The sequence below is a fragment of the Asparagus officinalis genome, chromosome 8 (assembly GCF_001876935.1).
Source record: "Asparagus officinalis chromosome 8, Aspof.V1, whole genome shotgun sequence".
NCBI classification, from domain to species: domain Eukaryota; kingdom Viridiplantae; phylum Streptophyta; class Magnoliopsida; order Asparagales; family Asparagaceae; genus Asparagus; species Asparagus officinalis.
In genome coordinates this window covers 1,261,735-1,288,437 of record NC_033801.1, presented here as the reverse complement: position 1 = coordinate 1,288,437, position 26,703 = coordinate 1,261,735, and the positions used below count along the sequence as shown (strand labels likewise).

Here is a 26,703-nt window from a genome sequence, read left to right as displayed (position 1 = left end):
CAAAGGCGAGAGCTCTCCTCTCTCCTCTCCCAACATCCCCGACCGATCGAGCATCAAAGCTCTCCAAACCCTTCGGCTTCGATTTCTCGTCCATGAAAACCCTTGGATCTCCCGCCAACGGCTTGAAAACGCCGTCGACGATCTCCGATCTGAGAGATCTGGCCAGTTCTCAGACCGAGGATCTCAAGAAGTTCCTCGATCTCTCCCACTCCGAGGTTCTGAAGGAGGTTGAGGCTTCGAAGACCAGGATCTCCAAGCGATTCAAGGTGATCTCGATGAATCTTCTTTTATTTTCGAATTTTGGAGATTTTAGTGATTCTGTGCTTAGATCGGAGAAATTTGGTGGGAATTTGGCTTTGAGGGGTCGTAGTTTTCATAATTTAGTGTTAACTTCTCCGTAGATATCTAATTTCCTCTTAGCTAGTGAACTGGATCCAGATTACTTGAATAGATTACGATTCTGAGAGAGACAAAATATAAAATCGATTTCAGTACGAAGTGTATTATTAGCTATCTGAAATTAAAGTGTTTTTGTGTTAAATCAGACAAAGTGATGGAAATTCTTGTGATTTTGCTTTTGTTATTCAAAATTAGGCTTCCAGCCTTCTTTATTACACTTCAGTTGAGCAAGTTAGGGTTGTTTTATTTTATGCTAATGCAGTTCAGTATTTCTTCTGATTTTATGATGTTAGATCTCTAATTTTATTTCTGCTGTTGCACGTAGTATTTCTTGAGTGACAATCAGAGGATAAATTAGCAATCGAGTTTCAATTGAAGTAGAATTGAAAATGACGCAACATTTAATTTCATGGAATATGATTGGTTCTGTGCTAAAATAAAATAAATCTGAAAGTTGATTCAATTGATTATCCTTGCTATTTCTAAAAATAGGCTTCTAATATTTTTATTGCTACAGATCGGTTGAAAATGTTGACGTATTGTGCTCTCTATGATATCGTTGAAATTTTTTAATCTCTCTTTTCTTTCAGAGATTCTCTTCTAGATAGGAGAATAACGTGGGAGATCTTGTCTCTAGTACTCTTAGCTTTCAGGTTAAGTGGGAGGTTCTACCATTTTGCGAATTCTGAAGTGATTCTGCTTAAATCTCTGATTTTCTTTTAGCTGATGCATTATAATCAGAATAAATGCTGAGAATTAGCCGCTTCTAGTAGATATGAATGTTTAGAAAAACGCACATTTAATAGGACCAACAGATTCATGCATCCACTTCATTGTCACCTTTAGCTATGAATAAGTATCTCTGTGGCAAAGTTTGTCATTGTTACCGATTATTTATTACCTTTGTGTTGAAGTTTGTCACTTTTAGCTTAAATTGTTACCTTTGTTTTGAACTTTTGTCGCCTTTCGATATAGATTCTTACCTTTGTGCCTAACTTGTTATCTTTAACATATTTTTGGTAACTTTGTCATTATCACCTTTAGATTTTGTTATTTATAGTTCGAGTTTTCTAACTTCAGCTGTGAACCTTTGACTTGATTTAGTTTACCTTTATTAGTTATTTAAAAACTTTGTGTCAATTTTTGTCACATTTAGCTAGCAATTGTTATCTTTGTTTTGAAGTTTTGACACCTTTAGCTACGAGTTGCTAGTTTTCTATCAAACTTGTTATCTTCTGCATATTTTTGTTACCTTTGTTTTGGTTATCTTTATTTTTGATGCCTTTAGATTTTGTAATATTTAGGTCAAGTTTCCTCACTCTAACTATAACCCTTTGGCTTAATTTAGTTTCCTTTATTTCTTAATTGATACCTTTATGTCAAATTTTGTTATCTTTCTTTTGACTTTTGTCAACTTTAGCTATGAATTGCTACCTTTGTGCCTAACTTATTATATTTAGCACATTACTGTTACCTTTAAATTTTGTTATCTTTAAGTCGAGTTTCGTCAATTTACCTATGAATCTTTGACTTAATTTAGCAACCTTTATTTTTTATTTGATACTTTTGTTGTGTTGAAGTTTGTTACCTTTCGTTATCAGTTGTTATCTTTGTTTTAAACTTTTTTCACCTTTGCCTATGAATTGTTACATTTGTGTTTAATTTATTATCTTTAAAATATTTTTGTTACTTTATCTTCGTTACCTTTAGATTTTGTTATCTTTTGGTCGAGTTGCTTTACCTACGAACCTTTGACTTAATTTAGTGACCTTTATTTTTTATTTGATACCTTCGTGACATTTTTTACCTTTATCTATCAATTATTATTGTTAGTTTGAACTTTCACTTTTACCTATGAATTGCTACATTTATGTCTAATTTATATCTTTAGCATATTTTTTGTTACATTTATATTTGTTGTCTTTAAATTTTGAAATCTTTAGGTTGAGTTGCTTTGATTTTGTTTAGTTACCTATATTTCTTATTTATACCTTTGTGTCAAGTTTTGTTACCTTTAGCTATTACCTATCATTATTCTGAACTTTGCTATTTTGAGTTACAAATCCTTACGTTTTTGTTTAAGTTTGTCCTCTTTAATTATTAATTGCTATATTTGTTTTGAAATTTTATCTCCTTAAGCTATGAGTTGCTATCTTTGTGTTTAACTTGTTATCTTATATTCTTGTTACCTTTATCTTAGTCACCATCAGACTTTGTTATTTTTAGTTTGAGTTTTGTCACGTTAGCTATGAACCATTGTCTTAATTTAGTTACCTTTATTTTTTATTTGACACATTTGTGTTGAACTTTGTTACCTTTAGCAATTAATTTGGTTACCTTTGTTTTTTATTTTATACCTTTGTGTTAAATTTTGTTATCTTTAACAATTAATTTAGTTACATTTATTTTTTATTTGATACCTTCATGTTGATTTTTGTTACCTATCTTATATTTTTCTTACCTTTTTCTTTGTCACCATTAGATTTTATTATTTTTAGTTCGAGTTGATAATTTTAGCTATGAACCATTGTTTTAACCTGGTTACCATTATTTTTTTATTTGATACATTTGTGTTGAATTTTGTTACCTTTAGCAATTGATTGGGTTACCTTTATTTTTTATTTGACACCTTTGTGTTAAATTTTGTGACCTTTAGCAATGAATTTAGTTACATTTTTTTTAATTGATACCCTATCGATTCTTGTCACCTTTATCTATTAGTTGTTATCTTTATTATAAACTTTTGTCACCCTAAGCTATGAGTTGCTACCGCTTTGTTTAACTTGTTATCTTTAGCATTTTCTTGTTACCTTTTATCTTGGACATCATTAAATTTTGTTATTTTTAGTTCAAGTTTCGTCTCTTTAGCTATGAAACTTTTCTTCATTTGGTTACCTTTATTTTTTATTTGATGTATTTGTGTTGAGTTTTGTTACCTTTAGCAACTCATTTAGTTACCTTTATTTTTTATTTGATACCTTTCTGTCGATCCTTGTTACCTTTATCTATCAATTATTATTTTTATTTTGAACGTTTGTCACCATTAGTTATGAATTCCCATCTTTATATCAAGTTTGTAATCTTTAGCATATTTTTGTTATTTTTGTTACCTTTAGATTTTGTTATCTCAAGGTCGAGTTACTATATCAATAAACCTTTGATTAATTTAGTCACCTTTATGTTTTATTTGATACCTCGTCTAGTTTTGTTACCTTTACCTATTAATTTTTTACTTTTTTTTTGAACTTTGTCCAGTTTAGCTATAAATCCTTACATTTTGTAGCGAAGTTTCTCCTCTTTAGTTATAAACTGCTATCGTCATTTTGAACTTTATTCACTTTTAAGCTATGAGTTGATACCGTTGTGTTTAACTTCATATCTTTAACATGTTTTTGCTATTTTTATCTTGGTCACCATTATTATTGTTTATTGTTTTAGTTAGAGTTTCATCACTTTGGCTATGAACCTTCATCTTTATTCGGTTACCTTTTTTTTTTATTCCATACATTTGTGTTGAATTTTGTTACCTTTAGCTATTAATTTAGTTACATTTATTTTTTATTTGATACGTTTGTGTTCAATTTTGTTACTGAAGAAATGAAAACCTTAATTCATTATGATATCTCTTGGGCTTTATATAGGCCCCTACAAATCTTACAAATAAGTCCCTAATAATACTAATATGTCAACACTCCTCCTCAAGATGGGCGAAAGATATCTATTAAGCCCATCTTGTCACATCCTCTAATCATATCTACTGAGTTGAGTCCTTTAGTCAGACAATCTGCTGCCTGGTCCTTAGTCGAAACATGACTTAGCTCCAGTAGTCCACTATCCAACTTCTCTTTGATGAAGAACCTATCGATCTCGATGTGTTTGGTTCTATCATGCTGCACTGGGTTGTTGGCAATACTTATAGCTGACTTGTTGTCACACCATAACTTCATCTTATCTCCTTGATCCAGCTTCAGCTCCACCAGCATACTCTTCAACCATAGCAACTCAGCAACTCCTAAGGCCATAGCTCTATACTCTGCCTCGGCTGTCGATCTCGCCACCACTGACTGCTTCTTGCTCTTCCACGAGACTAAGTTACCTCCTATAAAGATGCAATATCCTGAGGTGGACCTCCTGTCATCAGCACAGCTAGCCCAGTCAGAGTCGCAATAACCCTCGATGTTCACATGTCCATTCTTTCTGAATATCAGCCCCTTTCCGGGGGCACTCTTTAAATATCTCAGAATCTGGTACACAGCGTCCATATGACCCTTCCTCGGATCGTGCATGTAGCGACTCACCACGCTTACTGCAAAGGAGATATCAGGACGTGTGTGACTCAAATAGATCAGCCTTCCCACCAACCTCTGATATCTGTCACGATCAACTGGTTCTCCAGCCTCAGCACCTAGCTTGAACCTCTGGTCGATCGGTGTAGTTGCAGGTTTGCACCCTAACATTCCTGTCTCTTTGAGAAGATCCAGTGCATACTTTCTCTGGGATAGGATGATCCCTTCCGCTCCTCGAGCTATCTCTATTCCAAGAAAGTATCTAAGCAAGCCAAGATCTTTCACCTCAAATTCCTTACCCAGTCTCACTTTGAGTTGGGCAATCTCCTTCTCATCATCCCCTGTAATAATCATATCATCCACATATACCGCAAGCATAGTAATGTGGCCTCCACTCCGTCGAAAGAACACTGTATGGTCGGCGTTGATCTGTTGGTATCCCATACCAATCATAGCCCTTCTGAATCTGTCGAACCAAGCACGGGGAGATTGCTTCAGACCATAGAGAGACTTCTTCAATCTGCAGACCTTTCCCACTGTCTGATCTGTACCAAATCCTGGTGGTATCTCCATGTATACCTCCTCCACTAGATCTCCATGAAGAAATGCATTCTTCACATCTAGTTGGTGTAGCTTCCATCCACCATTTACTGCCAGAGAGATTAAGGTCCGAACAGTGCTCATCTTCGCCACCGGTGCAAAAGTCTCATCATAATCGATGCCATATGTCTGACTATACCCTTTTGCCACCAGGCGAGCCTTGTAGCGCTCAACTTGTCCATCTGGATTCTGCTTCACAGTGAAGACCCACTTGCATCCAACTGCTCTCTTTCCTTCTGGTAACTTTACTAGCTCCCAAGTGCGGTTCTTCTCTAGAGCTCCTAGCTCCTCGTGCATAGCCGCTTTCCATTTTGGGTCCTTCTTAGCAACCTGCCAATTGTTAGGTACAGTAACAGAGTCCAATGATGCAATGAATGCTCCATATGCAGGGTGGATACTAGAATATGATACATACTGGGCAAGATCCCAACCATATCTATCGGGAGGATGTCCCGCATTACTGCGAGTAGTCCTCCGTACTGATATTGGTGTGGGAGGAGTAGGGAGAGGAATGTTATCAGTAGGAATGTTATCACCTTGGGATGAAATTGGTGGTGGTGTAGGTATTTCAGGAGTCGGGGTGGGCTTTGGCAAGAGACTTGGCAGCACTAGTGGCACTGTAGGTACTGTTTCTCCAATTTGTTTGCCCTTCCTACTATAGGTTAGTAGCTCCCCCTGAACAGTGGGCCTAACACCTCTTGTCTCTTGTTCCTTTTCTTCGTGATTCTCCGGCTCCTCCTCAACCAACTCCTCCTCAACCAATTCGCCCTCCCAAGGAATCGATACAGAAATGGATTTCTCCACATTGTTCTCCGGTCTCTCACCATTCTCCTCCTCTCGCCCCATACTTCTAGTATTGGACGAGTTACCAGCAGATGAAGTTACCTTCTGAGTGTAATATGGCTCGAGTTCTCGAAAGTGCACATCCATGCTCACAAACAACCTTTTTTCCACCGGGCTCCAGCAAACATATCCCTTCTGAGTAGCAGAATATCCCACAAAGATACACTTCACAGCTCTAGGGGCAAGCTTCCCGACAGACGGCCTGTTGTCCTTCACAAAACACACACAGCCAAACACTTTGAGTGGAAGGATCCCACCATTATCTCCTTTCAATATCTCACACGGAGACTTCCAATCCAGCACGAAGTGGGGGGAGGGGGCGGCGGCTAGGAGAGAAGAGGGGAGGCAGCCGGCTCTGATACCATGAAGAAATGAAAACCTTAATTCATTATGATATCTCTTGGGCTTTATATAGGCCCCTACAAATCTTACAAATAAGTCCCTAATAATACTAATATGTCAACAGTTACTGTTATCATTTATCTTAATTCGGTTACCTTTATTTTTTATTTCATACATTCTTATTGAATTTTATTACATTTAGCAATTAATTTGGTTATGATTTATTTTTTATTTGATATGATCCTGTTCAATTTTATTACCTTTAGCATTTAATTTTGCGACCTTTATTTTTTTTATTTGATACTTTTATGTTGATTTTTGTTTAACTTTAGCTATTAATTGTTATCTTTGTTTTAAACTTTCGTTACCTTTAGCTATTAATTGCTTCCTTTGTGTCTAAGTTGTTATCTTTAGCATATTTTTGTTATGTTTAGATTTTGTTATCCTTAGATCGAGTTACTCTACTTATGAACCTTTGACTAAATTTAGTTGTCTTCATTTTTATCTTATACCTTTGTGTTAATTTTTGTTACCTTTAGCTATTAATTTTTACCTTTATTTGAACTTTGTCATCTTTACCTATAAATCCGTTACTTTTCTGTTGAAGTTTTCCCCTTTAATTATTAATTGTTACCTCTATTTTGAACTTTTATCACCTTTAGCTATGAATTGCTACCTTTGTGTCTAACTCGTTATCTTTGGCATATTTTTTGTTGTCTTTATCTTTGTCACCTTTAGATTTAGTTATCTTTAGGTCGAGTTTTGACACTTAACCTATGAACCTTTGACCTAATTGGTTACCTTTATTCTTTATTTGAGACCTTTATGTGGAATTTTGTTTCCTTTAACTATTAATTTGGTTATTTTATTTTTTATTTGATAACTTTGGGTTGATTTTTATTACCTTTAGCTATTAATTTTTATCTTTGTTTTGTACTGTCTTTATAGCTATAAATCCATACTTTTATGTTAAAATTTGTCCCCTTTAATTATTAATTATTGCCTTTGTTTTGATCTTTTGTCACCTTTAGCTATGAGTTGCTACATTTGTGTCTAACTTGTTATCTTTTAACATATAATTTTTAACCTTTATTTTTGTCATCTTTATATTTTTTTATCTTTACTTTGAATTTCGACACTTTAGCAATGAATTATTTGATTTAATTTGGTTACCTTTATTTTTTTATTTGATACCTTTGTGTCCGTTTTTGTTAACGTTAGCTATCTTTGTTTTGAACTTTTATCACCTTGCTATGGATTGTGTCTAACTTGTGATCTTTAGTATATTTTTGTTACCTTTAAATTTGTTATGTTTAGATTTTGTTATCTTTAGGCCGAGTTTCATCACTTTATCTATGAACCTTTGACTTAATTCAGATACCTTTGTTTTTTATTTGATATTTGATACCTTTGTATCAACTTTTGTTACCTTTAGGTATTAATTGTTATCTTTGTTTTGTTGTCATCTTTTAGTATGAATTGCTACCTTTATGTCTAACTTATTATCTTTAGCATATTTTATGGCCTCTATTTTTGTTACGTCTAGGTTTTGTCATATTTAGGTAGAATTTTGTCACTTTACTTATGAATCTTTGAATTAATTTAGTTACCTTTATTTTTTTTAATTTGATACCTTTGTGTCGAAGTTTGTTACCTTAGCATTAATTCAGTTACCTTTATTTTTTTATTTGATATCTTTATGTCAATATTTGCTATTAATTGTTACCTTTCTTTTGAACTTTTGTCACCTTTAGCTATGAATTGCTACTAACTTCTTATCTGCAGCATATTTTTTTACCATGGTTTTTGCTATATTTAGGCCGAGTTTTGTCACTTTAGCTATGAACTTTTGACTTAATTTAGCTGCCTTTTATTTTTATTTGATACCATTGTGTATGGTTTTGTTACCATTAGCTATTAGTATTATATTTGTTTTAACTTTTTGTCACTTTTAACTATCAATTGCTACCTTTGTGTCTAACTTCTTATCTTTAACATATTCTTGTTCACCTTTTTCCGTTTTGACCCAATGATGGTTATATAACCCACGATTTTTAACAGATTTCGTACCTTTTGACATAATGACAATTAACTAAACATATTTTAAAATACACGATATCATTAGCTAAAATCCACAATTATTGCTCATTTTCATTCTTTTTTTACCTAATGACAATTAATAATGCATACCTACGTTTTTCAAAATTCGTGAATTTCATGGGTTATAACCCATGATTTTTGTGAAGATTCTTTTGTTTTGACCCAAGAGAAATTAAGTTCTCTTTCTTCAAAAATCACAATTTTAATGGGCTAACACCAATGTTTTTGTCGTTTTTGTTCTTCAACCCAATGACAAATAAGTATGCTCACCTCAAAATTCACGATTTTTTACCAGGTTTAACCCACAAATTTTATCCATTTTGAATGATTCGACCTAAAGACAATTAAGTAGGCGTACACTTCAAAATTCGCAAATTTCATGGGTTTTACCCTTGATTTTTGTGCATTTTATTTGTTTCGACCCAATGGCAACAATTTATGCATATTTTGAAAATTACGATTTTCATTGGTTGCTCATGATTTTTGTCCATTTTTACTCATTTTGACCCAATGCCCATTAACTAAGCATATTTTGAAATATGCAATTTCATAAGCTAACGCGCAATATTTTCTCATTTATGTTCATTTTGACCCAATGACAATTAATCATGGTAGCAAAAAATTCACGATTTTAGTCTACTTTTGTTAGTTTCGACCCAATGTCAAATAAATTTTCTTTCATACAAATCGCGATTTTCATAGGTTATAGCCCTTGAATTTTCTCAATTTTCGTTTTTTGACCAGATGACATTAAGTCTAGACACCTCAAAATTTGTGATTTTCATGGGCTATAGATCACGTTTTTGTACATTTTTGTTTGTTATGACCTAATAGCAATTAATAGTGGTTACTTCAATAGTCGCGATTTTCATGGGCAATAAACCAAGATTTGGTCAATTTTAGTTTTTTGACCAAATAGCGAATTAGTATGCATGTCTTAAAATTCATGATTTTCACACGTTTTAACCCATAAATTTTGTCCATTTTCATCTTATTCAACCCAATGACAATGAAAACTTACACCACAAAAATCACAATGTTCATGAGTTATAACCCATGATTTTTGTGCATTTCACCAAACTTCGTGATTTTTATGAGCTAACCCACATTTTTTGTTAGTTTTTGTTCGTTTTAACCCAATGATAAATATGAATGTGTACTTCAAAATTCACAATTTTCATTGCTAACTCACTATTTTTGTCCAATTTTGTTCGTTTTGACCCAATAGCAAGTACATACATTAAAAATTGAGATTTTCATGAGTTGTAACCAATGTTGACTAACGATTTTTTTGTCAATTTTGTTCTTTGACCAATTAGTAAATAAATATCCATAACTTAAAAATTCATAATTTTAAAGGGCTTTAAACAATTTTTTTTTCTGTAAAATTCTTTTTCTTCTATTTCTTTTTTGATTCAGCTTATGGCTCTTGAAATTGGTGGTCATGAACGTTCGTATCATTTCTGGAAATGCACAACAATCCTTCTCTAGATTGGAGTAATCAATCAAATTCTTTTGCATTGTTTTTTGGCTGAGCTTATTATGGTGCTTATGAATAAGATATGGTGATTCTGTATCTTGTTTGTATTTATCACTTAAACCTTTTTCATTTTGTCTTTATCAGAGTACATTCTGTTTCAGTACAAAAATTCCTTATATATGTGTATGTATTTTTGGAAATTTTTGCTGAGCTTATTATGGTGCATATGAATGTGATTTGGCGATTTTGTTTCTTGTTTGTAGTTATCACTTAAACCTTTTCCTTTTCTCTAAGTCTCTACTTATAAAGCAGTAGCTTAGGTTTCAATAGATTATGGTTGTGTAAAGTATCATTCTTCCGGAATCTGGCATACAGGAGTGTTGCCTTCTAATGAAACAGTAAGAACTTCTGCTATCTTTACTTCCTGAAACATTTAACGTTTTTATTGTCTGTATTTATTTCGTTCAGAGAGCTCATGTTAGTATACTAGTTACACTTATTGTTTTTGGAAGGGAAATTGCATTGAGTTTTCTACAATATAGTTTGAGCCTATAGAACTAAAAGAATTACTACAAACAAGTGCTAATAATCTGTGCTGGTCAGTTGTATCGTAGAGAGCAAAATGCGCACTGATAAAATAGCATCAACATCCCTTGTATCCTAACCTTATACTTTTACAATGACATATATTAACGTAAACAAAATGCTTTGAATTGGATTGATTTTAATCATATCAGACGGTCCTCCAATATTTCCCACCCTTTTTATTATTAATTAACAATATCATGGCTTAGTATAGATTTGGAGCATCTATGACCCTTAGCATAATATGGAAACAGTGTATGCATTTAATATTGACTGTAATCATATAACATGTCCTGATACATTCTCTTTTGTTGTAAACTAATAACAGTCTGCCTTTAATTCACAGTATCATGTAATAAAGTTCCTGCATTTTCGTGTTGGCTGAAATCTGATAATGACCATCGGAGAGATGCTCTTTTTAGTAGTTTAAAACTATTTCACTAGAAAACCTGATATCGTCTTGTCACCTTGTACTGTGAGATAACTTCACATTCTTTTTCTCTTTTTATTTTAAGTTTGTGATTTGGCTGAGATTCATTGCTTTTGTAAAAGACGCGATAACTCACAAGGCAAATTCAATTAAATATATTACTAGAAGTTTCAAGGCAAACTGGAAGGGGTAGCTAAATGTGCATCAGTTCCTAGAGCATGAGTTCAATTCGAGATGGGATTAGTATTTCTAATGCCTAACATGTGGTTGTTACCTAATTCAATTAAATTTTAGTTAACAAATAAGTTTTGAGATAATAATATTCCTATGGGGAAAAAAGTTGACTATAAAGCTAGTATCCAAATTCAAAAACTTCTTCAAGTTCAGAGTGAAGTGGTACCCTATAATGTTTCTGCTCTTGGATGGTACCAAAAGTTTATCGGCTCTTATAAATGAAACAGAATTGCTACCAAAAGTTTATCGGCTCTTTTAAATGAAACAGAATTGCTATTGTTATAAAGTAAACTCTATGTCACTCTCCAAATATGCACATAACTTTTGTCTCCTACTTTCAAAATTCCATCTTTCAGATCCAGACACAAGCATGTATGCAGCTAACAGAGGAGATAGAGAAAGACTTTAACAAGATATCTGATAGAATAAGTGAAAATACAGAAGTTGTAAAGGTAATATAAATTTCTGTACACTTATTCAATTTAACTTCTTGTTGAATGTAACTTTATTTTTATGTTTTATTTTGCAGGATTCTTATATGAAGATCACCTCAGAAGTACAAGCATCTACATCTCGTGGTATATGATGTTATGTAAATCCGCTACCAACATAGTATTGTTGAAATCTTTAGTATAGACTGAAGAAGCTCTGAATTCAGCTGCAAAAGAAAATATTCATAGTAGTTCTTTAAGTAACATCAACAATTGCGTGCTCCTTACTCCTACCCTTGCAATTTTTGCAACTTAAAGGTAGCTACGATCATCTCAGCAAATTATTCTTTGTATTTGTAGTCCCAGACTGGCAGTGGATGTTAGCAAACCAATAACCATGCAGCCCTATGACCAAAGTTTTTAAAGAGAAACTTCTTTGCATACTGGGAAGTTTAGAATTATTTTAAGTGAAGCAATTGTAAATAGCTTCTGATATTACTGATTTAGACTGAATATGTCATACTCTTATTTCTTGTTGATCTTAATTTTGATACTTTGTTGGTCAGTATCCAAGGTGATGATTCCTGAGCTTGCACAATCTCTGGAGAACAGTATTGAAGGGCTGCGCAGCCGCTATAAGATTGGTGGAACGCCAATTTCTTTACGTACTCGCTAAATGCATTAAGCAGGTGAACTTCATTAATCTTTTCCATTATTCACTTCACATCTTTCTACTCTAATGTTCCGCCTATAACGTGCATAAGTTATGAAGAATTTGACTTCTTCTAGTGGAGATAGGTTTTTAAGAAACATGTATTTCTCTTGAGATCACAGTAAATATCATAGCTAGTAACCAGTTTATATATGGGTAGGAGGAGAACTTGTACTTAATTTACCAAAGGAGATGAAATAATGTATGGATTTTCTAGTAATGGGAGAGGCACGTCCATGTGCTTCTTATTGATGTTGTGTACATATTCTTTATGAAAAAACACACATGGTTCCTCGAAAGAAATGGTGGAGTATGACTTGTTACTTTAAAGAGAGACTAATGAAATAATGCTAGAATACTGAAAATTAGGAAAGTTCCCATACTGAAAAACCATCGGTGCACAAGAGTACAAACTCATCAATATACAAGTCTTAACACTACTTTCATTAACAGATAGACCGCTAGATCTTCTTTCTTGCAGATTTTAAGCAGGCAAATAGTAATAGAACTAACAACAATAGCACGTGGAGATAAGAAGATTTTGTGGTATAATGCAACCTCCGCAAGTAACTTGTTCTATTCAATAAGAAGGTAATAATGCGAACCAAAATTTAAAAATTGATAATTTTGTGTGACCATAAGAAACAATAGAGAAGTATGTGTACGCTAAATCCCGCATGATGTTGCTCTTCTGGTTTCAACTGTCTTTTATCTCCCACTTTTAGTCTTTAGTTTTTCCCTAAGCATCATGTGGTTGTAAATTTTTCATAGTTATCACTGATGTTGAACATTTTATTGGCTGACTTGGATGTAAAATACCTTCAGGTTTAGAAATTAGAATATAGATGCACATTTAAGCATTCACGGGTACGGCTTGGGATTTATACATCATTTAGGATCAGGTTCTAGTTGGTCTACGGAGCTGGTGATTTAAGGCAAAAAATCTGTGACTAGTCTTTGGTAGGGAAAATGAGTTTGATTAGGCCATTTTGCCGTCAGCTAACCGTCTATAATATTTATACAGCAGTTCCTTCAGGGACAAATTTGAAACATTCTGCATCAGCATACGTCATTTCCCACCCTTCAGATATTTTCGTTCTAAATAGTGTCGTGCTTGTATGTTAACAGCAGATCTTTCTTATTGCTTTGAGCTCTTTTCTTGCACCGTGTTGCTGTGGTAGCGTTTGATCCCATTACCAAGTTGATCATAAATTTTATTTTAAGATTACTTGTTTGAAGTTTTGTAATGCTTCTGTTGCTGCTGTGTTTTTAGGTTTCAAATCTGCCTCTTGCAATAATAAGCTTAATTTACTGTTATATTTTTTTGAAATTTAGTTACTGCATCATACAGGAAAACGGAGACTATATGCTGATGTTCAACTGGAGATCACTTAGTATGTGAGTTTGCTGATGAATCAACGACTGCTGTGCGAGTCAGATTGAATACTATGTAAAGTGACAAACAGACTTCAAATTTGTTTTTCATGTTAAGACTCTCAAAGACACTATATAGTTGGAAACCAATATGGTATTTCGCACCTTAATGAATTCACTCCAATAACATCTTTAACGCTTGACCACAAGTAGGGTCAGTTGCTTCCTCAAGTGGTAATCCAACAGCGACCTTGCTTTTTGTGAACATTTTGACATGGAATCCAGCTATTACTGCTGGAAGTAGACGTTTTTCAAATAAATTCCTAATGTAAGTTGATTAAAAAAAAGTACGTATCCTTTCTTTTTCTTTTTTTGTGTGTTGTTAATCTACTTGGCCGCACCACCATTTTACATGTAATTCAGGAGCTAAGACAATTTATCACATAAATCCATACGAACATCTTCATTGTCAATGGTTTTAACTGAACACCATCAAATCAAACTGCAGAGTAATTCCAAATTTAAAAGCCGGTGAAAAAATAGTCCAAAGACGCAGCTTCGGTCTTACACACACATGACAACAGGTTGTATAGGCACAGCGGTTCATTGTCTCGTGCGCATAAAATGAATCCTTTTGTTGCTTCTGACCGATACACCTGCAGTTAACAATATATCATACACCCACCGTTCATTCAAATAAAAGAAAAGATAAACATATAAAATTAAAATTCCAACACCGACCGAGTACAAAAAAGAATAAAAATAAAAATTGATGGCTGTGTCAGTTATAGCAGACATCCACGGGCTACAGTGGATAAACTCAGATTTCGCGATCCTGACCTACCTGACATTTTTCTGTTCATTGTGATGCATAGCCATCACGTCGAATTCAGCTTCTGTAACTGGGCTTTAGCCGCATCGAGTTGTTCTGAGAAGCAGCGTTGACATGATGGAATAATAATAACTAACAAATGTCGCAAAAATATCATTAAAACAAAAACGAACGAGAATACAAGTCCTCGACGATCTTACCTTGCTCATTTGTTCTTGCGGTCTCCACGTCTTTGCGGAAAAAGATGTTGCCAGCTTTCTGATACACACCCTGCAAGCAATCACAAGCCTTATAAATCCCAAAATATCAGCGTAAACCTTCCAACAAAATCACCAACAAAAAATAGTTATAAAATAAATAAATCAAACCCATGCGTTTAATTAAAACCCCCCAACGAACAAGCCGTAACAACCCAACGAGTTTTTCCATCGTCCGTCAACTCAATCAAGTTAACAACACAATAGAATCTAATCGAAGAATTCAAAAAGAGAAAACAACACTCACTTTGGATGGCGGGAGAGCGTTCAATTCCACGATCGCGACCTCGTGGCATCGTATCTGACCTCATCGTAAAGGAAAGGGGAAAGGGCGATTAAAGCCTCGTAGTTGTATAGAAAATCGAGGGGGGCGAAGTGTGGGTAAGCTTACCTCTTTTTGGAGGCTGAGGCTAGGGTTTACAGAGGGCAGGGGGGGTGGACGAATCGAGGGTGAAGAAGAGGGAGAAGCCATCGGATCGGGGTTGGAATCTGTACTCGAGACTAATGCCGAATTTTTCGGGCGTAAACCCTATCCTTGATTTATTATTGGGTTTTTTTTATAATTTTATATCAGTCTCTCAAATTTTCAATAGTTTTGACTTATTAGTCCCTGAAATCATTAAAATTACTATTAGGTCCCTCAAATCATCTATTTCATTGCAGTTACGTACCTCTGTTTAACTTAAGGGGTATCTGCTTAACTGGGTTAGCTTAGGACTTTACCCCCACATGGTAATTACAAAAGCATCCTTAGGTCTGTTTTTCATCAAAAGTCTCAATTTTCGGGGTCTATAACCCATGATATTTGCTCATTTTCGTTCATTTCAATCCAATGGCAGTTAATCATGCATACAAAAATATTCGTGATTTACATGGGTCGATTTCTGTCTATTTTCATTAGCTTCGACCAAATGGCAATTAAAATTCTTTCATAAAAAATCACGATTTTCATGGATTATAACACATGATTTTTGTCAATTTTTCGTTCTTCGACCCAATGACAAGTAAGTATATGTACGTTAAAGTTCATGGCTTCTCGTTCTTTGGCCTAGTGATATATAAGTTTGTGTACCTTAAATTTTACGATTTCATGCTATTTAACCCACCAAACCTTGTCTGTTTTGACCTAAGGACAATTAACTCAGCAACAATTAATTCAGTGTATACTTCAAACTTATCAATTTTCTTAATTTATAACCCATGAGTTTTATGCATTTTCATTTGTTTCTATCCAATGACGATTAATTATGCGTACTTTAAAATTCTCTATTTTTATGGTTATAATTTACGATTTTGGTTAATTCTCATTCATTTTAACTCAATTAGAAATAAGTATGCATACTTCAAACTTCATGATTTTCATGGGTTATACGCACGAATTTTGTCTATTTTTTAATCTTTTTCACCTGATGGTAATTAACTAAGCAGATTTCAAAATTCATGATCTCGTGGGCTCATAATACAAAGAAACATTGCATTGTTTTTCTCTGGAGGAGATCGAAAGGAGCTGAATCTTAAGCTTAGGGTTACAGGTAGAATTTGGAGGGAGCAATGAGAGAGGGCTTGGATTTGTTAGGGTTTTTGGAGTTAGGTGTTCAGTTTGGCTTTTGATGGCAAGGTCTCTTTGCTTGTAGTGATCAATGGGAAACTAGTGAAATGTAGAAATCAAGAGTGTTAGTACATATAGTATTTATTTATGGACCATAATATTGCATTTTCATCCTTTTGTAGTGAAATATGTTTCCCATTCTGTTAAGTATGAATCTACATATATTGAGTCTGCATTCCTTTGATAAGTTGCGCACCATGTACAATGTGTTGGATATTTTTAAAGAAAAGGCAATTTTGCCTTAATAAATTCTAATAAATTTTTGTAATTAAAATATGCAATTAAAATATGTTTTAATGTGTTTTAATTTGTAATTAAAATGGGCATAATGACTATACATTATGACGAACGTTACGAAATTTATTGAGGGATTTTGTAACGGCTCTTTTCAACCCCTATATAAACAACATATGTTGAGCTCAAGAAACATGAAGAAAAATGTGGAAAACTTATCTTGTTTTCTTTTCTCCTCTACATATCATTTTCATCTATACTTTAGTTTTACTTTATGGGCAACTTCTTCATCTGAGCTGAAGCTCTGCACTCTCGCCCGAGTGCAGAGGCCGGGCCGTTTTTGGGGGTTTTTACCGCTAGGGGAGAAGGGATCATCTGCGCCAGGGCGATAGGCGGGTCCTCAATCTTCTAGGGCAGTGTTTACACGACTGCTCCCGTCAGGCCTGTTTCTCTAATTTATATTATCTATCTTTGATGTATTATTTATTTAATTTTCGGGTTTAAATTCATGCTATAATCTTTATTTATTTGATAAATTTCCAACAATCTAGAAGATTGAGAAGTTTATAGCTTTGATTTAAATCTGAAATTATTTTAAAGTTACTGTTCATTCGAGATGGTTACTGTTCATCCGAATTTAAAAAAAACAAAAAAAAAGGAAATTGCTACTAAATTGCTTATCTATTAATTAATTTTTTGTTAAAAAAAAAAGGGTTTTGTATTCTGATTTTGAATCCCCAATAAAAAAAAATGTTACTGTTCATTTTTTAAAAAGAACGTTACTATTTATTTATTTTTAAGAATGTTAATGCTCATTTATAAAAATGTTGTTACTGTTCATTCTTAAAAAATGACGTTACTGTTTAATTTTAAAAATGATGTTACTGTTCATTTATTTTGAAAACGGCACTGTTCATTTTATTTAAAAAGTTACTGTTCATGTAAACAGTTTTGGTTATTTTTAAAAAAAATTAATAATTAAAAAATTGTAGCTAAATATTTATGTTAATTTAATTTAACAGTTAATTACATTTGTCTTATAGTTGATTTATAATCAATAATTATTGTAAGTTACGAATATCAAAGAACCTTTATTGGTTTCTAAAAGCCTTATCCCCTTGTGCTAGTGAATATGCACGCATTTGAAAAATGCTATAAATTTGCAGCAGTGTATATTTTTATTCTTAAAAAATTTCATATGCATGGTTTTGACAAGAATAAAGAGAACAAACTCTGGATGCATAGATGCTTTGAAATATCTGGATTGTTTTGTTTATGGTTTAATGCTTTCATTTCTTTAAACTATGAATATGGTACCTTCTATTATTAATAATTCCATACTTTGAAGTGCTTATACATCTAATAAGCTTAGTACAGAAGGTGGTAATAGTGAATGCAGATTTGTTCAGCAACTTAAGTGGCAGCTGTCTGCAGCAGATGAGTTTTACTCTCAAGACATGAAAATCATGAGGTTCGAACATCAATAGGTAAACCCCTCCTCGGCCTTATCCATCATATGTTTGCAGTATAATTGCTAGGCAATTTAAATGATTGCAGGAAATAATTTAAAGTTTCTATATACTGTTAAGGAACAAAAACTCATTGAGTGAACCGATTCAAGTTTTCTTGGATTAGTTGGTGTCTAAGGCAAGGTTTAAGGGTTGCGTAACGCGCTCTGCAAGGAACGAGGTACTTAATTGATCTTTGATCAACCTCTATTACTATCCTTACCTGGCTAACTACCCGGGTAAAACTTTAATCTTTTCACTTTAGGAGTTTTTGGAATAAGAGGACCGGAATTATGTGAAAATTCATATGCATTTATTTAATTACGCTTCTTGCATCATATATTGCCTAATGATAAATGATCAATATATGAGCGAACAAATCAAAGAGGTCATCTTTTAAAATTCTATTTTATATGGTGGATTATATTTTAAATCTTCAAATGTAAAGTCCATCTCTTTTATTGCATTATGATGGATATTGCAATAAATGTTCATATGTCTTTTGGATAACTTGCATTTGTTACATGATTAATTGCAAGGTTTTATGCAAGAATGCACTTGTAAAACTTAAAGCACGTATGTACAAATATTATTATTATTATTATTTGTATAAGAGGTGGTACTAGAAAATGGCAACATAAATTTGGAAGGTCTCCTTTGTAGACAACCAATTTAAATTTGGAAGGTCTCATTTGTAGGCAACCGATTTAAATTTGGACGGTCTCCTTTGTAGGCAACCAATTTGTAACCTCTTATAATAGAAGAATTTTAAAAATTTTATGCATTTGAATTATGAAGTATGAAATACATTTTAAGATACGAAAATATTTTTTTAAGATACGAAATCCTATTATGCTCTGCATGTATCTATTATTAATTTCATTCATGTATGTGCATATGCATAACTGCAGAATTTTTAGTTCCACATTAGTTTGAAATGTTCAGATATTAAGGTCAATCTCTTCAGACATAGACTATGATCTTTTATGATCATAGATCATGACCTAATGTCAATTTCAAACAATATAATGGACTAATTACAAAATAAGAACTTGATAAATAAATACAACGCCTGCTAGGCAAAGTTGTGATTCTAGACTTTATAAAGTCTGTGAAAAGAATTTTGATGACCCTTTGATTAAGGGATTATCCAGTAGTGTGGTTCTGGATTCATCGAGGGAGATGGGGTTAAGCCCATAGATGAGGTCACTGACAGCGGCAACCCAACCCTTATTTGGAGACGTAGTCCCAATGTCGGTTCAATGTGGTAGAAACAAGCTGGACAAGTGACACTCGTGTGGAGCATCGACCCAGATATATTCATATATCACTTTGTAGCTTGTGCTACTACCCCTTCTCTATGATGACGATGCTCTTATGATACAGCTGGCTAGGCTGAGTTTTACTCTTAATAAGTCCAACGCGTGTATTGTGGGGGGTATTAAATAAACAGCTGTAGTACCCTTTGAGGACTTACCTACGTGAGAGGAACCGTGATGGCCGCGGTTAGGGGGAGCTGGGCTAAACCCTAGAAACTCTCATGAGTCGGTTTATTGTGAGCATGGCCTTTAACGCTCAACCCGCTTTGCTCAATAGATGAAGCGTATTGTGTGTGTTTTCATCAATACCTGATTAAAGGGGCCTAATTCAAGGCCTAGTCCATTATGTCCCTCAGGTGGCGATGAACTCACTAAGGAAAGGTTCAAAGCCGAAAGCTACCTCTCCCGAATTCACGATACGAAAGGTTACCCAACCTATATTTGTTTTATGATTTCTTGATTTATTTATTGATTTCTGAGTCTTCAGTCAATATTGCCTTTTGGGGGGGACTGTTAGATATTTTGTTAAGAAAAGACAATTTTGCCTTCATGAATAATAATAAATTTTTGTAATTAAAACATGTTTTAATTAGCAATTAAAAATATGTGTAACGGCCATATAATTATGGGGAACGTTACAAAATTTATGACGAACGTTACAGAATTAATTACGGGTTTTGTAACATCTTTTCCAACCCTATATATATTAAAATGGGCATAATGACTATACATTATGACGAACGTTACGAAATTTATTGAGGGATTTTGTAACGGCTCTTTTCAACCCCTATATAAACAACATATGTTGAGCTCAAGAAACATGAAGAAAAATGTGGAAAACTTATCTTGTTTTCTTTTCTCCTCTACATATCATTTTCATCTATACTTTAGTTTTACTTTATGGGCAACTTCTTCATCTGAGCTGAAGCTCTGCACTCTCGCCCGAGTGCAGAGGCCGGGCCGTTTTTGGGGGTTTTTACCGCTAGGGGAGAAGGGATCATCTGCGCCAGGGCGATAGGCGGGTCCTCAATCTTCTAGGGCAGTGTTTACACGACTGCTCCCGTCAGGCCTGTTTCTCTAATTTATATTATCTATCTTTGATGTATTATTTATTTAATTTCCGGGTTTAAATTCATGCTATAATCTTTATTTATTTGATAAATTTCCAACACAATGCACCGCTGAGAATTTTGCTTAAGTGCCTTAAGCGAGTCTGATATAACGTTACGCAGATGATTGTTACCAAACCAAAATCCTATGCACCAAAAAGCACTACAACATCAAAGTCGTAGTCCAGCCTCCTAATAATCAGGAGCTTGCATTATAAGCTCCACATATTAGAGCATCTCCAACCCAAAAACCTAAAAATGTGTAGTTTTTACACTAAATTACTATTCCATCTTCAACCCATTACACCAAATTTTACACCAAATAGGAAATATGATGGATGAAATGAGATATGGTTGGAATTTTTGATTTGTTATAACCAATTTTAAGTGCAAACTGGGAAAAAGAAAAAAATCGTGGGTTATAACTCACAAAATCATGATTTTTAGTCTCTACGAAATTATATGATAGCGGGTTTGAAATGACTACAAATGGCTAAAAATTATTGGTTATAGCTCATGAAGTCATGAATTTTGGTCTCCATGAAATTATTTATCAATAGATGAAAATGACTAAAAATGTACACAAATCATGGTTTATACATCATGAAATCTTCGGTTACAGCTCTCGAAATCATAAATTATGTCATTCAAGAAATTATTTACCTACGGGTCCAAATGACTAAAAATGGTCATAAATCATGGGTTATTACTCATGAGATTGTAAATTTTGGCATCCATTGAATTATTTGCTAATAGGTCAAAATGACTAAAAATGCCCAAAAATTATGGATTATGGTTCACGAAATCGTGAACTTTGGCCTCCGCTGAACTATCGTAAACAGGATGACTAAAAATGCCCAAAACTCATAAGTCATAGCTCATAAAATCATAAATTTTGGCCTTCATGAAATTATTTGCCAACGCTACAAAACGCCTTAAAATGGTCAAAACTCATGAGTTATAACTCACAAAATTGTGAATTTTGGCCTCAACTAAATTATTAGTCAAACATTTTGAAATGACTAAAAATAAACATAAAATCGTGGATTATAGCTCATAAAATTGTGAATTTTAATCTCTGCAAAATTGTTTGCCATCTGGTTGAAATGACTCAAAATGTCCAAAAATTATGCGCAATGTCACTCATGAAATAGTGAATTTGGCCTCCACGAAGTTATTTATCAATGATCAAAACGACTATAAATGACCAAAAATCATGGGTTATAATTCATAAAGTTGTGAATTTTGGCCTTCATAAAATTATTTGTCATTTGGTTTAAATGACTTAAAATGTCCAAAAATTATGGGTAATAGTTCTCATAAAATCATGAATTTTTGGCCTCCACAAAATTCTATGTCAACAATCAAAATGCCTATAAATGGCCAAAAATCATGGATTATAACTCACAAAATTATGTATTTTGGCCTCTATGAAATTATTTCACAATGTAAATTAACCATAAATCATTGTTTATAGCTCAAAAAATTATGAATTTTGGCCTTTGTAAAATTATTTACTAACCATTCGAATTGACTAAAAACAGATAAAATTTATGGGTTATAGCTCAAAAAATCGTGAATCTTGGCTTTCATTGGATTTATAGCCAACGAGTTGAAACGACGAAAAGTGGCCATAAATCATGGTTTATATAGCTCATGGAATTGTAAATATTAGCATCCGCAAAATTATTTGGTCGAATGATTCAAAATGGCGAAAAAAATATGGGTTATTGCTCATGAAATTATTGATTTTAGCCTCCACAAAATTATTTTCCAATGGATCAAAATGACTAAAAGTGACCAAAACTCATGGTTTACAACTCATGAAATTGTGAATTTTAACCACCATGAAATTATTTGACAATGGTTCGAATGACTAAAATGACCAAAAAGCATGTGTTATAGCTCATAAAATCGTGAATTTTAGCTGCAAAAATATTTAAATATGGGTTGAAATGACTAAAAATATTAGGTAATAGCTCATAAAATCTTTAATTTTTCCATTCACATAATTATTTGCAAATTGATCGGAACGACTACAAATGGCCAAAAATTATGGGTTATAGCTTAGAGAATCGTGATTTTTAGCCTCTACAAAAGTATTTGCTAACGAGTCAAATTGATTTAAAAAAGCTTAAATTTTTTTGCTTATAGCCCATGAAATTGTGATTTTTGGTCTTCGCTTAATTATTTGCCACCAGATTGAAATGACTAAACATGACTAAAAATTATGGGTTATAGATCATGAAATTGAGAATTTTACCCTCCACAACGTTATTCGCCAACTAGTCAAAAAGACTAAAATTGGTCGAAAATCATGATTTATAGCTCACGAAATCTTGAATTTTGGCCTCCATGAAATTATTTGTCAACCGATCGAAATGACTAAAATGTTGTGTTATAGCTCACGAATTTTTGAATTTTGACCTCTACAGAATTATTTAACAACGGGTCAAAATAACTAAAAAATGGCCAAAAAACGTAGGTTATAGTTCATAAAATTATAAATTTTGGCATCCACAAAATTATTTGCTAATTAGTTGAAATAACTAAAAATATCCAAAAAATCATGGGTTATAGATCAGGAATTCGTGAATTTTGACGTCCGGAAAATTATTTACCAATTGGTCGAAACGACTGTTTTCGTCAAAAGTTGGTCTCGTTGTGGAATTCATTATATCTTCGATCGGTTACAACAAATTCAAAAGAGATAGTCTTTTTATAAGACTTCTTTTACACAACAAAAGGGAAATTATAACTTTTTATAAACAAACGCAGGATCGTTGTTTGGATCGCTGCTTGCGTGGGATCTTTGCCTGTGCCGGGAGTGCTTTGACTCGTGGACCACCAAATCACAGATTCTGATTGAACTGTGAGGGGTTTAATGATTCTTCCTTCATTTATCGAAGTAAGAATTTGAAGCGAATATCTTATCGATGTAAGATGTTCACTCTTCTAAAGATCAAGTCAGAGCTTAGATCTCTAGGAATGGCCAAAAGCTTCTTGAGGATGTTTGTGAAGAAGGAAGACTCTCTCTCTTGCTCTAATTCACCAAAAGCTCAAGTCTCTCTGCTCTAATCTGCTTCTTCCCCTTTTTATTTCGTGTCTAAGGAGGTATTTATAGGGGTATGAGTGCACAACAGTTAAAACGGGGGTGAAATAACCAACCAGATGGCTGTTCTTTGGCCGCTGCAGTCGACACTGCCGCGGCTATTGGCGCGGCAGTGTGGACTGCCGCGGCCAAAGGGGTGGTTACCATGGGGCCTGCCGCGGCTATTGGCGCCGCAGTGTGGACTGCCGCGGCCAAAGAGGCAATTACCAGCACGTTCCATAGTGCTTGAAACCGTTCTCCCACGACCTTTAACCACCTTTTTCGTGGTTTAACTGCTTGCCCACGTCAGCACACGTTCTATCTCTGATATGCCGTCACGTAGACTTCAAATAATCATCATATAACTGCCTTGAAACCACCATAGCACGCCCTATAATAGCCGCTGCACCTTAAGTTGTCGCGCCTTAGCCGCGGCACGATATGCTGTCGCGCCTTAGCCGCGGCACCATATGCTGCCGCGCCATGGCCGCGGCGCCATGAGCTGCCACGCCGGAGCCGCGAAACCAAGCGCTTTGAATCATTCCCTTCTGATTAAGAGAGCGGCTTGCCTTGAGTGGTATTTGGATGTCTGTAAGCATTTTTTGCCGCCTACAGATACCCCCTCCAAAGTATCTCAGACTCATCATTTTTTGGAGAGGAGTCTGGGACACTTTGGATATGATAAATTTTCTTTGCAATTTCTTCAGTACTTTGTTGAGGAAGTTGCGTAACATAGTCTATGGATGGCTTCAATCCTTGACTTCTTTATCTTTTAGCTTATTCAGTGCTTTGTAGAATAGCTAAAATTCCTCCAGTGTTGCGTTTATCGCGTGTCCGTTGTCGAAGTCTTGAATTTGAACTGTCGTCGAAGAATGGAGAAATAGTTTATACTCATATGCTCTATTGGAGTGTTCGGGAAATAGTTTAACCTCATATACCCGTTGGGGGAGAGGGAGAATTTTATATTCTATCTCCTGGTCTCTTTTTTGTTGGTAGAGATGAACCCGATGATGGAGAGGAAGAATTTTATATTCTATCTCCTGGTGCAAAAGAAACTCAAAGTGGGATCTCCACTTAGAGAATCTGGACTGGTTTGAATAATCCTGACTGTCATAATGTTTGATTATTCAATTCAAAAGTAAACCTCTCGTTCATGGAAGGAATCGAGAGAGGATTTTGGTTGTGGTCCTAACTGTAATAAGGTTTGACCAAGTGGGAGTTTTGAGACGATCCTAACTGTTTAAAGGTTTGATCGTTCAATTTGTGGATCTCTCGTTCATGAAATGAATCGAAAGGGGATTTTGGTTGTGGTCCTAACTGTAGTAAGGTTTGACCAAGTGGGAGTTTTGAGACGATCCTAACTGTTTAAAGGTTTGATCGTTCAGTTTGTGGACCTCTCGTTCATGGAAGGAATCGAGAGGGGATTTTGGCTTTGGTCCTAACTGTTTAAAGGTTTGACCAAGATGAGAATTTGAGACGATCCTAACTGTTTAAAGGTTTGATCATTCAGTTTGTGGACCTCTCGTTCATGGAAGGAATCGAGAGGGGATTTTGGCTTTGGTCCTAACTGTTCAAAGATTTGACCAAATATGAGTTTTGTGAGGGAAGATTGATCTAAAGAAGTGATCGAATCTCATCTCAGCAAAATCACCGTGGGGATGTAGTGTTTATCACTTTGTTTGTAATGATCGGGTTATCCCTAAGAAAATTATATATAGCATTCTTCCAAGAACTTCCTGTTACATGAACCATCCACCCCCAGCTTTTCTCATGAAACTGGGTTTATCATTATATTCAGCTGCATGATTGGGTTATACTTAAGAGTACTATGCATGGCGCTCTCCAGGAACTTCCCGTGAAAGAAAGGAAATAGTTTAGACTCATATACCTGTTGGAGTATCGAGGAGCAGTTTATACTCGTATACTCTTCGGAGTGAGGGAAAATAGTTTATACTCGTGTACCCAATGGAGTTGGGGAAACAGTTTATACTCGTGTATCCAATGGAGTATGGCGTCGTCTTTACTTGGCTTGTTTCGCCGTTATGACGCCGGGGTCAATTAATGCTTGGATTTTGTTTTTGAGTCCGAAGCAAATCTCGGTGGGATGAAGAACCCTTCTGTGGTACGCACAGTAGTTTGGATCCGTAATCCTTTTAGCTCCCTCCTGATTTTTATTAGGTGGTAGCTCGATCTTGTCGTTGGCGAGGAGGTATTTCAAGATAGCTGGAGCTTCATCATCTTCGAAAGAATACTCCTTTTGGAACCTCGGATCGAGAGTTGCGTTCACAGGAATTGTGGATGTCGTTGGTTGACATCTCTCAACTTTCTTTCTTTTAAGAAAGTGTTCAACTTGTTCGCCACATAATTTTAACTCTTTCCAAGTTTTGGATGGTACGACCCCCAGGGCTTCCAGGACATCGATGGAGAGATTATTGTGGCATGTTTGCAGGATAAACTCCTCTGTAACAGGATCTCTGCAATTCATTGCTTTGTCACGGAAGTGCTTGACAAAATTATCAATAGATTCTCCGTCTTTTTGCTTCTCATCCAAAAGGGTTCCGACTGACACTTCAGTGTCATCATCGAAGAAGTTGCTGAGGAACAAACTTTCCATGTCATCCCAGCAATTGATGTTCCCTGGCTTGAGCCGTCGGTACCAATCGAAGGCGGGCCCACGAAGGGTGCCAACGAATGACCGGACCATTAAAGCATCGTTTCCAGAGATCATGCCCAAATGAGACTTGAAATAAATCAAGTGCTGAATCGGTGAACTCTTCCCTTCAAACGGTGTGAAGTTAATCAGATTGAATTTTGACAGGTATGGTATTGAATCTCATTCTCTTGGGTAGGGATATGGAATACCCGTCTTTTTCACTTCTTGAGCCGTCATCAAAGCGTTGATTTTATTTTCAAGCTCTTTCATCTTGA

General features: G+C 34.6%; 2 protein-coding genes across 4 annotated transcripts; one reads left to right on the top strand and one right to left on the bottom strand.

The window, feature by feature from the left end:
• On the top strand, positions 6–14,012 carry LOC109851200. Of its 2 annotated transcripts, XM_020421237.1 has the most exons (5): positions 6–266; positions 11,656–11,751; positions 11,829–11,877; positions 12,297–12,419; positions 13,794–14,012. In XM_020421237.1, exons 1-4 carry the CDS (start codon positions 93–95, stop codon positions 12,404–12,406), a joined length of 429 nt encoding a protein of 142 aa, XP_020276826.1. In that variant the 5' UTR covers positions 6–92; the 3' UTR covers positions 12,407–12,419; positions 13,794–14,012. The 2 variants fall into 2 exon arrangements, with proteins under 2 accessions (XP_020276826.1, XP_020276827.1); XM_020421238.1 differs by lacking the exons at positions 12,297–12,419; positions 13,794–14,012 and adding an exon at positions 12,091–12,269.
• On the bottom strand, positions 14,235–15,441 carry LOC109851201. Of its 2 annotated transcripts, none has more exons than XM_020421239.1 (5): positions 15,297–15,441; positions 15,153–15,206; positions 14,849–14,918; positions 14,661–14,780; positions 14,235–14,472 (listed from the first exon to the last, which is right to left on the bottom strand). In XM_020421239.1, exons 1-4 carry the CDS (start codon positions 15,375–15,377, stop codon positions 14,695–14,697), a joined length of 291 nt encoding a protein of 96 aa, XP_020276828.1. In that variant the 5' UTR covers positions 15,378–15,441; the 3' UTR covers positions 14,235–14,472; positions 14,661–14,694. The 2 variants fall into 2 exon arrangements, with proteins under 2 accessions (XP_020276828.1, XP_020276829.1); XM_020421240.1 differs by having other exon boundaries at positions 14,661–14,744.

Coding starts and splice junctions, on each gene's coding strand:
- LOC109851200 (XM_020421237.1), top strand. CDS start 93: ATGAAAACCCTTGGATCTCCCGCCAACGGCTTGAAAACGCCGTCGACG. Junction 267..11,655: donor GGATCTCCAAGCGATTCAAG/GTGATCTCGATG, acceptor TCCATCTTTCAG/ATCCAGACACAAGCATGTAT. Junction 11,878..12,296: donor ACAAGCATCTACATCTCGTG/GTATATGATGTT, acceptor TTTGTTGGTCAG/TATCCAAGGTGATGATTCCT.
- LOC109851201 (XM_020421239.1), bottom strand. CDS start 15,377: ATGGCTTCTCCCTCTTCTTCACCCTCGATTCGTCCACCCCCCCTGCCC. Junction 14,919..15,152: donor ACGCTCTCCCGCCATCCAAA/GTGAGTGTTGTT, acceptor GATTGCTTGCAG/GGTGTGTATCAGAAAGCTGG. Junction 14,781..14,848: donor CGCAAGAACAAATGAGCAAG/GTAAGATCGTCG, acceptor GACATTTGTTAG/TTATTATTATTCCATCATGT.